This window comes from Octopus bimaculoides, chromosome 5, assembly GCF_046866305.1.
Source record: "Octopus bimaculoides isolate indiv1 chromosome 5, ASM4686630v1, whole genome shotgun sequence".
NCBI lineage: Eukaryota > Metazoa > Mollusca > Cephalopoda > Octopoda > Octopodidae > Octopus > Octopus bimaculoides.
This window is the reverse complement of record NC_142932.1, coordinates 100893038-100908769: the sequence shown is the minus strand read 5'-3', so window position 1 is coordinate 100908769 and position 15732 is coordinate 100893038. Positions and strand designations below refer to the sequence as shown.

Genomic DNA, 15732 nt, shown 5'->3' with positions numbered 1-15732 from the left:
AAAAACACACACACACACACACACACACACACACACACACACACACACACACACACACACACACACACACACACACACACACACACACACACACACACACACACACACACACACACACAATGATAACAATTTCAAAGATAGAAACAAGGCCTTGACTTGTTGGAGGAAGAGTATTGTCAATTAAGTCAACCTCTGGTTCTAAACACTATTTATAATCAATTAAAATTTATATGATCATTTAAAAAAATCAATGCTCTAGATATTGTCATCAAAATGTTTACATGAACTATCTCTATCATTACCATTGATGAATTGCCTGAAATCACAACAAAAACAAGACCAAAGCCTAAGGAGTGCCAGCCATAGGAATGTGACAGGTGTGTGGTGATAGTATTATATGAACTCATGCTAGAAATAGAGGTACCAGTTAAGTGACAGAAAATATAGGAGAGAGTGTGTGTGTGTGTGTGTGTGTGTGTGTGTGTGTGTGTGTGTGTGTGTGTGTGTGTGTGTGTGTGTGTGTGTGCAGACAAACATATGTAGGTCAGACGCAAATAAATAAATAAATATATATATATATATATATATAGCAATAAGAAAATGGAGGGGAATAGGTGGTATTCATCAACTTGCAGACATTGTATTGTGTCAATTTACGTGTTTATTTGTTAACAAATTTAGTTAACAAATAAACAGGTAAATTGACACGATACAATGTCTGCAAGTGGATGAATACTACCTGTTCCCCTCCATTGTCTTATTGCTATATAAATTAAAGGTAAAATATCCTTTTACCAGCACCCATTTATTGCACTTGGTAATACGAAGGAAAAACACTAGTGTAATAATAATTGGGTATTCTTCCGGCAGTATATTGGATAGATATTATCCCTTAGTGGGTTGAATTCACAAGCCCTAACTTTCTTGGATGTGTGTATATATATATATATATATATACATACAGAGAGAGAGAGAGAGAGAGAGATGGATGGATGGATAGATAGATAAATAGATAGATAGATATATAAATAGATATATTTTCGGTGCGAATGATTTTGTTAAGCGGTGTCAAGTTTTACAGTTTTGTAAATAATAATAATAATGGTATTTTTTCATAAGCTTAAAGCTTATAAAAAAAATACCATATATATGACCTAAATGCAATATATGAGTGGGCAGACCAAAACAATATGCAGTTCAATGCGGAAAAATTTCAAGTACTGCGCTACAAGGCCACAAGTGCCTCCCAACTGGCATACACAGGACCTGGAGGTACTGAAATCCCAGAACCACAAGCTGTGAGAGACCTGGACATCAACATGTGTAGTGATGCATCATTTCACATGCACATTGTCAAGTTGACAGCAAAGTGCAGACAGCTGGCGGGGTGGATACTGAGGACATTCCGTACAAGGGATCAAAAAGTCATGTTGACTCTATGGAAGACATTTGTCCCGAGCCACCTAGACTATTGCTCTCAGTTGTGGTCACCACACAGTGTCAAACGGACAGCAGAACTCAAGGCAATTCAGAGGCACTATACAAAAAAGATCGCCACAGTCCAGCAGATGAACTACAGGGAGCGACTGCAGGCACTAGGTCTCTACTCCCTGGAACGCAGGCGGGAGAGATATGTAATAATATACATATGGAAAATACTGGAAGGACTAGTGCCAAACTTTGGCATCAAGTACTACAGGAATGCCCGCACGGGTCGCCACTGCATGGTGCCAAAGGTGCCGTCCACTGCATCTCACATAAGAACAAGATACTGCAGCAGCCTCGGTTTCAAAAGACCTCAGCTCTTCAATGCCCTGCCAAAACATTTAAGAGACCTGCAAGACACGGATGTGGAGGTCTTCAAGACAAAACTCGACGCTTTCCTCTCCACGATACCAGACGAACCAATGGCTCAAAATGAGACAGTTTAGGGCAGCGATGTCAAATTCTCTTATACACCAAATGTGCCATCAAAACTCTTGATTGGACTATATCAGGTGCAGGAGAAGAGCCATGCAAGGAACGTGAAGAGAGCCAAGCATAAAGACAGAAAATCATGGTGGTGCTCCAGCATGACCACAGCCACCTGGCTGAAACCCATAAATAAATAAATAAATATATAATTCCAAAAGAGTTAGAGGTTGTTAATCCAGCTAACTAAGGAATAATATCTATCCAATATACTGCTGGTAGAAAACCCAATTATTAATACACAAGTGTTTTGTTTTTTTTTTATTTGCATGGCAATTACACTACTGAATGTAATAAATGGTTGAGGGTTAAAAAGTTTTTTACCCTTAATTTATGCAGCAATAAGAAAATGGAGGGGATCAGGAGGTGGTATACATCAACTTTTAGACATTATATCATATCTATTTATTTAAAAAAAAAACATTATAACAATATACATACATATATAGCATAATATGCTTTACATATACAATATATAAAAATACCAGTAATTATCAAAATATATAACGTAGATCACAAAAGATAGGATAATATCTTACAGCTGTTTCAACCAAGAGGCCAAAGTACTCCAATCTACTTATATCCCTTCAGTGAACTGAAGTATTTGGTAGATAAGATTTCGGTACTTGGGTGTGTGTCTGGGCTTCGTCAAAGAGTTTAGAAAGTTCATAGGGTTAAGTTATAAATAAAAATACATACACATATACACACTTATGCTTACATACACATAAACATACATAAACACATGTACATCATCATCATTTTACATCCGCTTTCCATGCTAGCATGGGTTGGACGATTTGAATGAGGACTGGTGAACTAGATGGCTACACCAGGCTCCAATCTGATTTGGCAGAATTTCTACAGCTGGATGCCCTTCCTAACACCAACCACTCCGAGAGTGTAGTGGGTGATTTTACATGCCACTGGCATGAAGGCCAGTCAGGCGGTACTGGCAACGGCCACGTTCAAAATGGTGTATTTTACATGCCACCTGCACAGGAGCCAGTCCAGTGGTACTGGCAACGATCTCGCTCGAATGTCTTTACACGTGCCATCACGATTTCACTCAGTTATTATTATTAGGTGTATTATATTATTCTTATTAGCTAAAGTATAAACAGAGGAAGGAGAAAGTTATCAAAAGACAAATAATAGTGGAATATAAAAACAATATATCCTAAGATTATTGTAGTTATGTAGGAATGAAAAGGTAGTTATGTAGGAATGAAAAGGTAGTTATGTAGGAATGAAAAGGTAGTTATGTAGGAATGAAAAGGTAGTTATGTAGGAATGAAAAGGTAGTTATGTAGGAATGAAAAGGTAGTTATGTAGTTATGTAGGAATGAAAAGGTATATAAGATTAATGACTAAAATAGCTCCTCACTTGCCTATTCTTTTACAATGTAATTTCTGACCTTTCCATTCAACTATTTCATTCATTTGCCTCTTCTTTACCTGCTTAACCCCTTTGATATCAAACTGCCACAGATCACTCCTAGTGCTAAGATACAAATTTCCTGTTTTAACCCTTTAGTTTTTAAACCAGCTGTATCCAACCCAAATATTCTACCCATTATATGCTCAAACTGGCCAGAACCAGCCTCTCACACTTACCCTGCAATGTCATTCTAAAAATAAACAATAACATCTTTCAAATCTTGAAGCTACAAGAGAATACCAGATTAATTCTTTAAAATGTGAATACATAATTACTTTTGACAAAGTTGTTGTTGTTGGCACTCCGTCGCTTACGACGTCGAGGGTTCCAGTTGATCCAATCAACGGAACAGCCTGCTCGTGAAATTAACATGCAAGTGGCTGAGCACTCCACAGACACGTGTACCCCTTAACATAGTTCTCAGGGATATTCAGCATGACACAGTGTGACAAGGCTGACCCTTTGAATTACAGGCACAACAGAAACAGGAAGTAAGAGTGAGAGAAAGTTGTGGTGGAAGAGTACAGAACGGTTCGCCACCATCCCCTGCCGGAGCCTCGTGGAGCTTTAGGTGTTTTCGCTCAACAAACACTCACAAGGCCCGGTCTGGGAATCGAAACCACAATCCTATGACCGCATGTCCGCTGCCCTAACCACTGGGCCATTGTGCCTCCACTTTGACAAAGTAATCTGAATGCTAAAGGGTTGAAATGATCTAAATGAAAGCTTTCTATCAAAATTCCATGTTAATTTATACTCCAAACCCCAGCTTAATAACGACAGTTATTTTGCTAAAATTAATTCAAACAAAGGCAGTATATTACAACAATAACCATGGTAAGGTTTGATGCTTTTATGAGAGGGTTGGGACTTGACACTGCCTAAATTGAACAATAAGAGTCACAAGTAAAGCCTTTAAATAGTCACAGCCAACAGCTGCTCTAAAATACAATTAAAAAAATATAAAGAAAAATTAACCAACAAGAAAGTGTCTATGTGGCTGCTGGAACTGCTAGAAATAGCAGCCAAATCTCTCTCAAAACACTCCTGCTGTTTAAAAAAAATAACACATTAGATAAATGTGATCCTACATACACTACCACAAATGGAATGCGTTTGTTCATAGGTTTGATGAATCAAGGCAGAATCCCAGCTAAATAACAACAAAATTAAAAAAATATTAAACACCAACAGATGATTTGCTAACGTATCTACATAATGTCACAAATTTTTAGTTCTAGGATTTCCCAAATAGAGCACAACTTCCTGTCCTGTTATCTATTTTCAACATGCCATATCCTCTCTCACATATATCATAAGATCAGAACTGAAAATATTCAATAATACAAATAATAATAATAACTATCATTTCAAGTTGTTTGCACAAAGCCAGCAATTTCAGGAGGAGTGGAATAAGTCGATTGCATCAACCCCAGCACTTAGCTGGTGCTTATTTTATTGACCCCTGAAAGGATGAAAGGCAAAGTTGACTTTGGCGGAATTTGAACTCAGAACACAAAGATCGACAAAATGCCACTTAGCATTTTGTCCAGTATGCTAATGATTCTGTCAGCTCACTGCCTTAATAATAATAATAATAATAATCTACTATAATAATACTCTTGTGTTTTTCTCCGTCACAACACATGAATGAGAAAGGAAGGGGTGATTGCAAACTGGTAGTGGGAGTGTTTCAACTCTGTGTGAGTACGTGTGTGTATATAAAAGGAAGGTATGTGAATGCGTGTGTGTGCAATGGAAGCAGGATGGTGAACATTCAACACGGAAAAGAAAAATCAAACAGCATTTCGACTGTGTGTGTGTGTGTGTGTGTGTGTGTGTGTGTGTGTGTGTGTGTGTGTGTGTGTGTGTGTGTGTGTGTGTGTGTGTGTGTGTGTGTGTGTGTGTGTGTGTGTGTGTGTGTGTGTGTGTGTGTGTGTGTGTGTGTGCGCGCGCAAACAACGGTCGATGTCACATCTCAAAAGACAACCATTAGAGAGCATTGACAAATGTATTAATTGAATTATCATCCATATTTATATATAAAATACTACAATTAGCCATCATTTTTGACGGCATGGGGCCAGCTAGTAATAATAATAATCTTTTCTACAAAAGGCACAAGGCCTGAAATTTTGTGGGAGGGGACCAGTCAATTATATCAACCCCAGGACTGTTTAACTGGTACTTAATTTATCAACGCTGAAAGGATGAAAGCAAAGTTGACCCCAGCGGAATTTTAAATCAGAACAACATTAAGATGGATGAAATGTTACTAAGCATTTTGCCTGACATGCTAACGATTCTGCCAGGCCTGGAATTTGTAGGGAAGGGGATAGTCAATTACATTGACCCCAGTGCTCAACTGGTACTTATTTTATTGACCCTGAAACGACGAAAGGGAAAGTCAACTTCAGCAGAATTTGAACTCGGATCATAAAAACAGAGGAAATGCTGCTAAACGTTTTGTCCAGCATGTTAACGATTCTGCCAGTTTGTCATCTTCATAACAACAACAGCAACAATAATAATAATAATAATAGAATTGTAATTTAATAAAATCAGATGGAGTCATGTCAAACAAAATCTGAAACTACCTTATGCAATAAGAATCACCTCCCCTGTGGAGAGTAAAAATGGATCTGCTGCTTCTAGCTGCAAGTGTAAAGGGGCACAAAAACTCTCTGACCTATCATATGTGTTAATTAAAGTGATGGTAGTGGGACCAAAGTGTCATTGCCTTGGGGCATTAAGAGCCCTTTTCTTTACCACTGCACCACACCATAATAATAGTATGAAAACAATTCTTATTATTCACGTGTTAGTAATTTCCAGCAAATAAAAAACGAAAAAAAAAGACATCTGTAGGTTGGTGACTTTATATTAGACTAAAAGCCTCTGGAATCCAGCCTGTTTAAGGTGACTGAAAGCCTGGAATCTAGCCTGTTGAAAGTAATAAAAATCAAAACCCCACACCTTTTGCAAGAGGTTAGAAAGCTAATTTAAAAATTGTCACAGTCTACCAAAGCAATTGTTTATGAAAGGAGTTAATAGATATTTCATGAAGGCATGTGGCTTAATGGTAAAGTCTTTTGTTGCTATATTTCTATTCAAGTACAGTGCCTTTGTTTCAATTAATGTTGAAAATAACAAAGAATTTATTAAAATCACTTTGCCATTATTTAGCTGGAAACTCTGCCAAATCAGATTGGAGCCTGGTGTAACCATCTGGTTTACCAGTCCTCAGTCAAATCGTCCAACCCATGCTAGCATGGAAAGCAGACGTTAAACGAAGATGATGATTATTAACTTGAAATTTTTGATGGAAGTTTTTAATTTAGATCACTTTAAAATAGGATGTGTATATCATAGAACTGTGGAGGTGTGTGGCTTAGTGGTTAGGATGTCAGCACCATGATCATAAGACTGTGGTTTCGATTCCTGGATCGGGCGATGCGTTGTGTTCTTGAGCAAAACACTTCATTTCACGTTGCTCCAGTCCACTTAGCTGGCATAAATTAGTGCTCTGATGGACCAGTGTCCTGTCTAGCTGGGAAACACACACGCCATTGAAACCGGGAAACCGGGCCCATGAGCCTGGCTAGGCTTTTAAAAGGAAGCATTTATTATCATATCATAGAACTACAGGTGGCTGGCCTCAAGCAGGTTGGTATCAAAAGGGTTCAGGTGTTTTTGCTCATGAACATGAGATCGTGGGTTCAATCCGTAGGCCAGGTGGCATGTGTCCTTGAGCAAGACATTTCATTCCCCATTGCTCTAGTCTACTCAGTTGTAAAGAGTATCAACAAGGTGCTGGTGCAGCTCTCTCTCTCTCCCTATATCTGTCAAATTCTGGGTGTTCCATTGAGTCAACAATGAAGGGCTGAGAGTATGTCAATGCCTGCTAGTGACTACTTAGCAAAAAAGCAGGATACATGCTACCAAGCCATACACACTAGCAAAGGATGGATGACTGCACTGTGCTGTAGACACTTCAAATATAATACTAATGCATAATTTATTGACTGATGAAATGCAAAAAGTCTGTGGTATTTGAATTCAGAAACAAGTAGTACATATCTGATAATTACTGGGCAAAATCCATCATTCTTAGAAGATGCATCAATCACACTAACAAGTAAAAAAAATTAAAAAATTAAAAATAACAAGGAAGCCACCATAGAGTCATTCATGCTGCAGAAAATAGCAACAAAATCTTCATTTCGGTGCAGGTATGGCTGTGTGGTTAGAAGTTTGCTTCCCAGCCACATGGTTCCAGGTTCACTCCCACTGCATGGCACCTTGGATAAATGTCTATTATAACCTTTGGGTCATCATGTAAGCAAATTTGGTAGACAGAGACTGAAAGAAGCCCAACATAAGTGTGTGTGCTTTGAGTTTGCCCACCACCAACACCAGAGTTGGTTTGTTTATATCCCCATAAATTAGTGGTTCAACAAAAGAGTCTAGTAGGATAAGTACCAGTATTAAAAAAAACTAAGTACTGGGGTCAATTTATTGAACAAAAACCCTTCAAAGCAGTGCCGCAGCATGGCCACAGTTCAATGACTGAAACAAAAAAATAAAAGAGAGAAGTGCTGTTCTATATTTTAGAGATGAGGAATTATGTACCCCAAGATTCCGGGTTCAATCCCAGTCAGTGACTTGAATAAATAATAATAATAACATCAGCAAAAAATACCTTAGGAATGAGAACAGAATACCCCAGTAGTCAAATAAAGGGTTGGGTTTGGATTTCCACCAGGACACCTGATGAAGGCTGGAGTATACATCAGCCGAAACGTTGTGGTAACAACAAACAAGGTAAGGATACCTATCCGTCCAATGTAAATATTCTTTTCTACTCCAGGCACAACGTCCAGAATTTTGGGGGAGGGTGCTAGTCGATTAGATTGACACCAGTACGCAACTGGTACTTGTTTTATCGACCCTGAAAGAATGAAAAGCAAAGTCGACCTCGGCGGAATTTGAACTCAGAACGTAAAGACAGACGAAATACCGCTAAGTGTTTCGCCTGATGTGCTAACGTTTCTGCCAGCTCGCCATCCTGTCCAATGTAAATATTGCAAAAAGAGAGAAGATATCACAACTTACTGCCTTGGACAATATGATAGCCCTGAGTGTAGGACCTGGGGAAAAAAAGGGATGTTCATGTCATAGCTGAAACATATTTGACCATAGCTTGTGGCTCAGTAAGGTCTAACCGGCAGCTAAACAATAGCCATGATTTTACTTCTGGATAGAGACATACTAGATAATCTGCAACTGCAGGTTTGGCTGTGTGGTTGAGACATTCACTCTCCAACTACATGCTTTTGGATTGTCCCACTGCTTAGCACCTCGGACAAGTATCTTCTACTGTAACCTCAGGTTGACTAAAGCATTGTGTGCTGACAGAAGCTGAATGAAACCCATCACGTATATTCTTTTACTTGTTTCAGTCATTTGACTGCGGCCATGCTGGAGCACTGCCTTTAGTCGAACAAATTGACCCAAGGACTTATTCTTTGTAAGCCTAGTACTTATTCTATCAGTCAGTTTTGCTGAACCGTTAAGTTACGGGGGACGTAAAGATACCAACATCGGTTGTCACATGATGGTGCGGGGACAAATACAGACACACACACAAATATATATACATACATATATATATATATATACATATATATATATACATATATATATATATATACATATACACAACAGACTTCTTTCAGTTTCCGTCTACCAAATCCACTCGCAAGGATTTGGTAGGCCCGAGGCTATAGTAGAAGACACTTGCCCAAGGTGCCACGCAGTGGGACTGAACCCGGAACCATGTGGTTGGAAAGCAAGCTTCTTACAACACCTAATGTTAACAATAGATGGAATGTGAACTTTTCAGACAAAAACATCTCTCAATAATAGGCTTAACTGGTTATGCAATTGTAAAAAATCATCTAAAATGCCTATTAGATAACCAATGCTTAAGAAAAACCAGGGGAATGTACTTACTATTATATAGGTGGTTGAACAACTGATTTTAAGTCAAGATTATATAATCACATTTGTTTAAACATAGAAAAAATAAATAACTTCACTTCTTTAAGTAAATTTGTCTGGAGCTTCAAAGAGAGGAAAGTTAAGTACAATATTAAATGGTCTATAATAAATAGTGCCCTACTATATAATGGATGGAAAAATGCAACTTATACCTCAAGGAGACACTGCATATCATTACATCCAAATCTAACATTAAATAAATGAAACTTATTTAGTAAAACCTTCAAAATCTTCCTAAATAAATGTAGTTCTGATTAGTGCACCTAATATAATAGTCTGGTAGATTAGGATTTTTTAGTTAGTACACTAATATTTATTTCATCTAATTATTTTAGTTATCTTATTTTCTAATTATCATTATTATTGTTCTTGTTATTATTTAAATTATTTTTAATTTTGTAATTAGCTTGTTTAATTATTTTTAATTCTGTAAATTACATTGTTTAATTATTTCTAATTCTGTAATTAGATTGTTTAACTATTTTTTAAATTTTATTTTTTATCGTAGTTTATCTATCTAAATCATCATGATCATCATCATTTAACATCAGTTTTCCATGTTGATTCTGGTAAGATGGTTTAACAGGAACTGACAAGTCAGAAGACTGCACCAAGCTCTGCTATCTATTTTGGCATGGTTTCTATGGCTGGATATCCTCCGTATGCCAACCACTTCATAGAGTCCACTGGGTGCTTTTTATGTGGCACCAGCAGCAGTGAGGTCACCACATAACTTGCAGAACAAGGCCTCTTTCAACTGGGAACAGTAGTATTGAAGGAAAGAAAAAATGCCTTGCATTAAAAGAGAAACATAGCCACCTCAGATAAAGAGGAGAGAAACATGGTAAAGATGTGACGGGAGGGGGCAAGATGCAATGAAAATTTTAGGAAAATAAAAATAAGTGGAACTTTTACCAGTGAGTGTGTTAAATTATAAGTCACAAAAAGTAAATGACTCTCCCCGGACACAACAGAATATGCTTCAACACACGAACTCACATAAAGAATCTTGCAAACCAAATCCCAAAACAAAATATATATATATATATATATATATATATATATAACAGGCTTCTTTCAGTTTCTGTCTACCAGATCCACTCACAAGGCTTTGGTCGCCCCAAGACTATGGCAGAAGACACTTACCCAAGGTGCCATGCAGTGGGACTGTATAATTTTCCATTTTATTTTTTTTTGTGCTTATATAACTAAATGTATTATGGAAGTAGGTTTCTCTATGTTCTACTGGTGGTCAACTTTGTCATTCATCTCTCTCTGGGTCATTTACTGAATATTAATACAAATGACTATACCACAACCTCTGTTCACCTATATAGCTGTTAATAAGTGACCACACACCAATGACATTATATGGCCTTGTACCTCCACCTCTACACATTCATACAAGTTTTGTTCATGAGTATAAGAAATAATAACAGGCAGTATAGAAACAGTAGAACACCAGAATGGATGCCATCTAAGTATTTAATCCAACCCCATATGTTCTTAATTCAAATTACGTTTGTTTCAACAAGGCAGTCATCTTTTAATATCAATATCATAATAACTGTCTTTGACAGGTATGGTCTTAAATCTTTTACTTGTTTCAGTCAATGAATTGTGGCCATGATGGTGCAACGCCTTGAAGTGCTTAATTGAAGAAAATCAACCTCAGTATTTATTTTTTAAAGTCTGGTACTTATTCTATAGATCTCTTTCGCCAAACCACCGTTACAGGGATTTAGACAAACCAACACTAGTTTCCAAGCAGAGAGGGAAGGTTAATCACACACACACACGACAGGCTTCCACACAGTTTCCATCAACTAAATTTACACACAAGGCATTGGTTGGCCTGGAATTATATAGAAGACATTCAACCAAGGTACTGCGCAGTGGAATTGAACTCAAAAATCATGGAATTGTAAAATGAGCTTCTTAACCAAACAGTCATGTGCTTATACACAGCTATAAGTATAAGCACCGTGGCCTATCATCTACAACTAAAGGTTCATATTAACTAACACCCTGTAAATAAAAGCTGCATAGATGAGAACCATGGGAGAAATATGTTTTGGGTGATAACTTTTAATTTGTCACATGGTTTAACACCATCATTTGTTACTGAGTGTCAGTAGAGTTCACTCTAAGAAGTCAGCCTATATCTTGCCGTTGTTTTTGTTTCACCCACCAGTTTTGCAAGACTTAGAATATCATGGCCACTACACACCAACATGCTTAATATATCAAATTCTTGGCTGAGACAATACAATAACAATAAACAGAGGTTGGGGTAGAAAGATAGAGCGAGCACAGATAGTGAGTGGGATACATACAGAGAACTTCGCTCTGTGCTGGTTAGATCCGCTACCAGTGTGTTTATGCGAGTGCTTGTATTTATTAAAAGGTGATCTAGTCGTAACTATATATATCTCGGTAACTTCATTATTCCATGCAGACAATTGGGTAAGATTTGGCTGTTATTTCTGATAGTGTAATCATATATATATATACATTAAATATATCCATGTTACATATCACGGTATAGTGGTAATTATTATTAAATGTTTTTTCGTCTCTACGGACAGAAAAAAAGAACCGGATATATTATACATATGTGCATGTTTATGTGTGTGTGTGTGTATGCGCGTGTGTGCATACACACAAACATGCACTATATCATCACAGACGGGTTTCGACCCGTAAGTCATAGACATTCCCCTTCTCTAGAGATGCTAACGTCCTTGAGAAAGATGCGAGCATATTAACAAATCCTCCTTAGTGTTTACCTTCTAAAGTTAACAGCGCTAATCACTTCCTTGATGAGTATCGTTAACAAAACGATTAGTAGCAATTCACTTTGGGATAAAGTGCGTGGGATAAATACGTTATCCATTATCATTCATGCAGTTGGAAATTCATGTGCAATGCATATTTATCTTGCAGGTCCGAACTGCAAATTAAATGTGGTTTTATAGATATGTTACAATTGAATCAAAAGAATCAGTCTTCGACAATACAAACATTGGGCATAATTATCTTTAATACAAGGATCGCCAAGATATAAAATGTAAACAGCTTCGGTCTGGAGGATTCCGAGCCGAAACCCAGATGTTTATAGAGGTAGATTTTCTACTTAATGAGAAAGAGAGAATCTATAAAAAGTATATATAACGTGTTCGGCTTGAGATTTTAAATATATATATATATATATATACAAAAACTTTGCAATAAAAGGATAATGGTGAAGTGATCTCATGTGGGAATCAAACTATGTGTATGCGCGTGCGAGCAATGAATTTGATCAAAATGCTGTGATACCACGAGCGGAGAGGGATAACAGTTCGTTGTCTGAAATGAGTCATTCAATTAAGTTATTGTCTACAATGAGCCTTCCTAGTCCTTGTAAAAGGTTGCAGTAGCAGGATTGCTACTAATGAGGACATAGCAACAAACAGCCTAATTTCTTCCCCTCAGAGAATGAAATACTTTAAAGTCTATACAGGCTTGCGGTGGTGGAATTATTAATCCAATATTCGGTGGGGAAATGTCCCAGTATAAGAACAAGGAGCAATTATTCCCCCATTTGGACCAACATACGATATGGTACCAGAGCAAATATTATATATTCATAAACCAGTTTTTTTAATCAAAAGAAGAAAAACGAGTAATCATCAAGTTTCGTGTCCCATATTAAATGAAGTATAAACAAAGTGATATTCATATATTTACAATAATGTTTCTAGAAATATGAGGCGAAAGAACACTCCTTCATATAAGTAACAAAAAAAGATTATGGAATAAAATCCTTTCAATATGTCATTAGTCATTTTTTTACATATGACCGCAGATGAACAATATATCGCCTTTTATATAGGAGTTCTTACACCAATCAATACCGCATATAATACAATATATATATATATACATATATATACACACACACGCATACACACGTGTGTATCATTATACATCTAAGCATAAATATTGCGTTGTAGAATGTGTTTCTTCAATAAAATTGTTGTTTTTTTTTTTGTTTGCTTTTGTCTTTAATTCATTTCGTACTCAGTTAGGCGGGGGGGGGGGGCGAATCTCGATTACCAAAACAGTGGTTTGTTACCAGAGTCTTATTGTTCAGTATTTTTTTAGACTATTCATACCAGAAATTCGTTCTCTTCACAAACAATGCATATTTAGTTATGAAATATCGAAATACGCATGGTATTAACAACAACGAGGTAATAAGATGGATTAAATGAAAATACAGACAAGATTACGATCCTTCGGTACCAAGAATTATTCACCATTATCAGAGCATGTATTAGCATAAACTCTGTGGAGAAATAACACAGAAACCACAATAAAACAGAAAGAAAGAAGAAAAATTCAGAGTCATACATGTTTGCCCAGTGGCTCTTTATCAGAGACCGTGGGTGAAAACTGAAACAATTACATAGTAGAAGAATTCACAGAATCTACTATTTTGACTTTTGTTTATTTCTTAATAGAATAGCCTATTATGAAGCATCAAAAAGTTTCGTCGCCCTTCTGCGACCTGGGAACAATTCCACTTATATACTTTCATAGTGACTTGAATTAATTTTATTCCGGGTCTTTATTATTATTTTTTTTTTTTTCACGTTAAACTTGTTTACACGCAAAACCCTCACAACACACATATTCTTTGTTTTATCCTGTACCGTCCATAATGTTTTTCTTAAATTAATTCCTTTGCGGTCAATAAAGAAATCATTATAACTTTGCCTTTTCTCCTTTCGGGGTCGATAAAATAAATACTCAGTCAAGTACTGGGGGGGTCAAAATAATCGACTAGTCCCCTTCCTGAAAATTTCAGGCCTTGTGCCTTTAGTAGAAAGGGCTATTATTATTATCTCTTAATTGATTTGCTTACATGCCTGATATGCGGTGGGACAGTCAGCCATCTGATGGAAAAAGTGAAACGGAATTCAATACTTTATAAACGAACCAATAAATGCAACAGATTTCTGTGTTCGTTCTTAAATAACTAAAATGATCCTTCAAGGGTGTGTAAAAAGAATTCTGATAGAACGATAATAATTAAAAATTATTAAAAAAAAAAAAAGCATTGAGAAAATCCAATCAAATAAATAAAAATTATGCCAGCTTGTAACTTACCCCTGAGTTCCCAGTGTTATCTGCTAAACTGACCATGACGGAATGAAAGTGTGGTATAAATAGGGTACAGGGTGGCAATCAACAAGAACTGTTGAAGCACGTTACACGGTAACTAGGCGGAATACTTACAGTCATATGATTACAGAGATTGGAGAGCTTCAATAAGGGGGGGGGGATAACAGAGTTCTCTCCCCTCGTTGAACACAACTTTTTGGGAGGTGGGAACATCGTAGCAAGTTATTCAGCTTGCTTTGTTTTTACTTTATTTTATTGTTGTAATTTTAGGTATATAGTGTACTCGCATGTTTCTCAGCCTCTTGAAAGTGAAAGTATTTACCATGTCAAATGTAGATGCCTTAAAGCTGCTGACTGTCACACGTTCGATAATACATGAAATCAATTATTTGCACAACTGGTAGTTTTCCCTTGCGGAAATGTACATGTTCCCAATGGCAATTCCTTGCGACAAACTTTTTTGGTGTACTTCCATAAGTATCTATACGATGCAGGTCTTATTTTTACAGATTTTTCACATTCAATACTCATATCTCACTACAATGCATTTACAAATACTTTATACGTTAGTAGTGAGGAAATGCTTGCTGTCATAAGAAATAACAGTTCCCTGAATATTTCTGTGCCTCCCTTTTAATAACAGGCATCTCCAAACCTAATTAAATTACCTACGAAAGGGAAGCTGTCATCTACGTTATGACAGATCAAGGATTTTAGTTTAATTACTCATCTACCACATCTGGGTGGAGGCGCAATGGCCCAGTGGTTAGGGCAGCGGACTCGCGGTTTCGATTCCCAGACCGGGCGTTGTGAGTGTTTATTGAGCGAAAACACCTAAAGCTCCACGAGGCTCAGGCAGGGGATGGTGGCGAACTCTGCTGTACTCTTCCCCCACAACTTTCTCTCACTCTTACTTCCTGTTTTTGTTGTGCCTGTAATTCACGCTGAATATCTCCGAGAACTACGTTAAAGGTACACGTGTCTGTGGAGTGTTCAGCCACTTGCACGTTAATTTCACGAGCAGGCTGTTCCGTTGATCGGATCAACTGGAACCCTCGACGTCGTAAGCGACGGAGTGCCAACAA

General features: G+C 37.2%; 1 protein-coding gene across 1 annotated transcript in view; it reads right to left on the bottom strand.

The window, feature by feature from the left end:
- Positions 1-14817, bottom strand: part of LOC106868350 (transmembrane protein 192) — a 46782-nt gene extending 31965 nt beyond the window's left edge. Inside the window, exon 1 of the mRNA XM_014913564.3 lies at positions 14633-14817. Within this exon, the coding sequence (XP_014769050.1) occupies positions 14633-14668 (36 nt within the window). The 5' untranslated portion in view covers positions 14669-14817. The remainder of the gene's footprint in view (positions 1-14632) is intronic.
- Between the last annotated feature and the right edge of the window lie 915 nt (positions 14818-15732).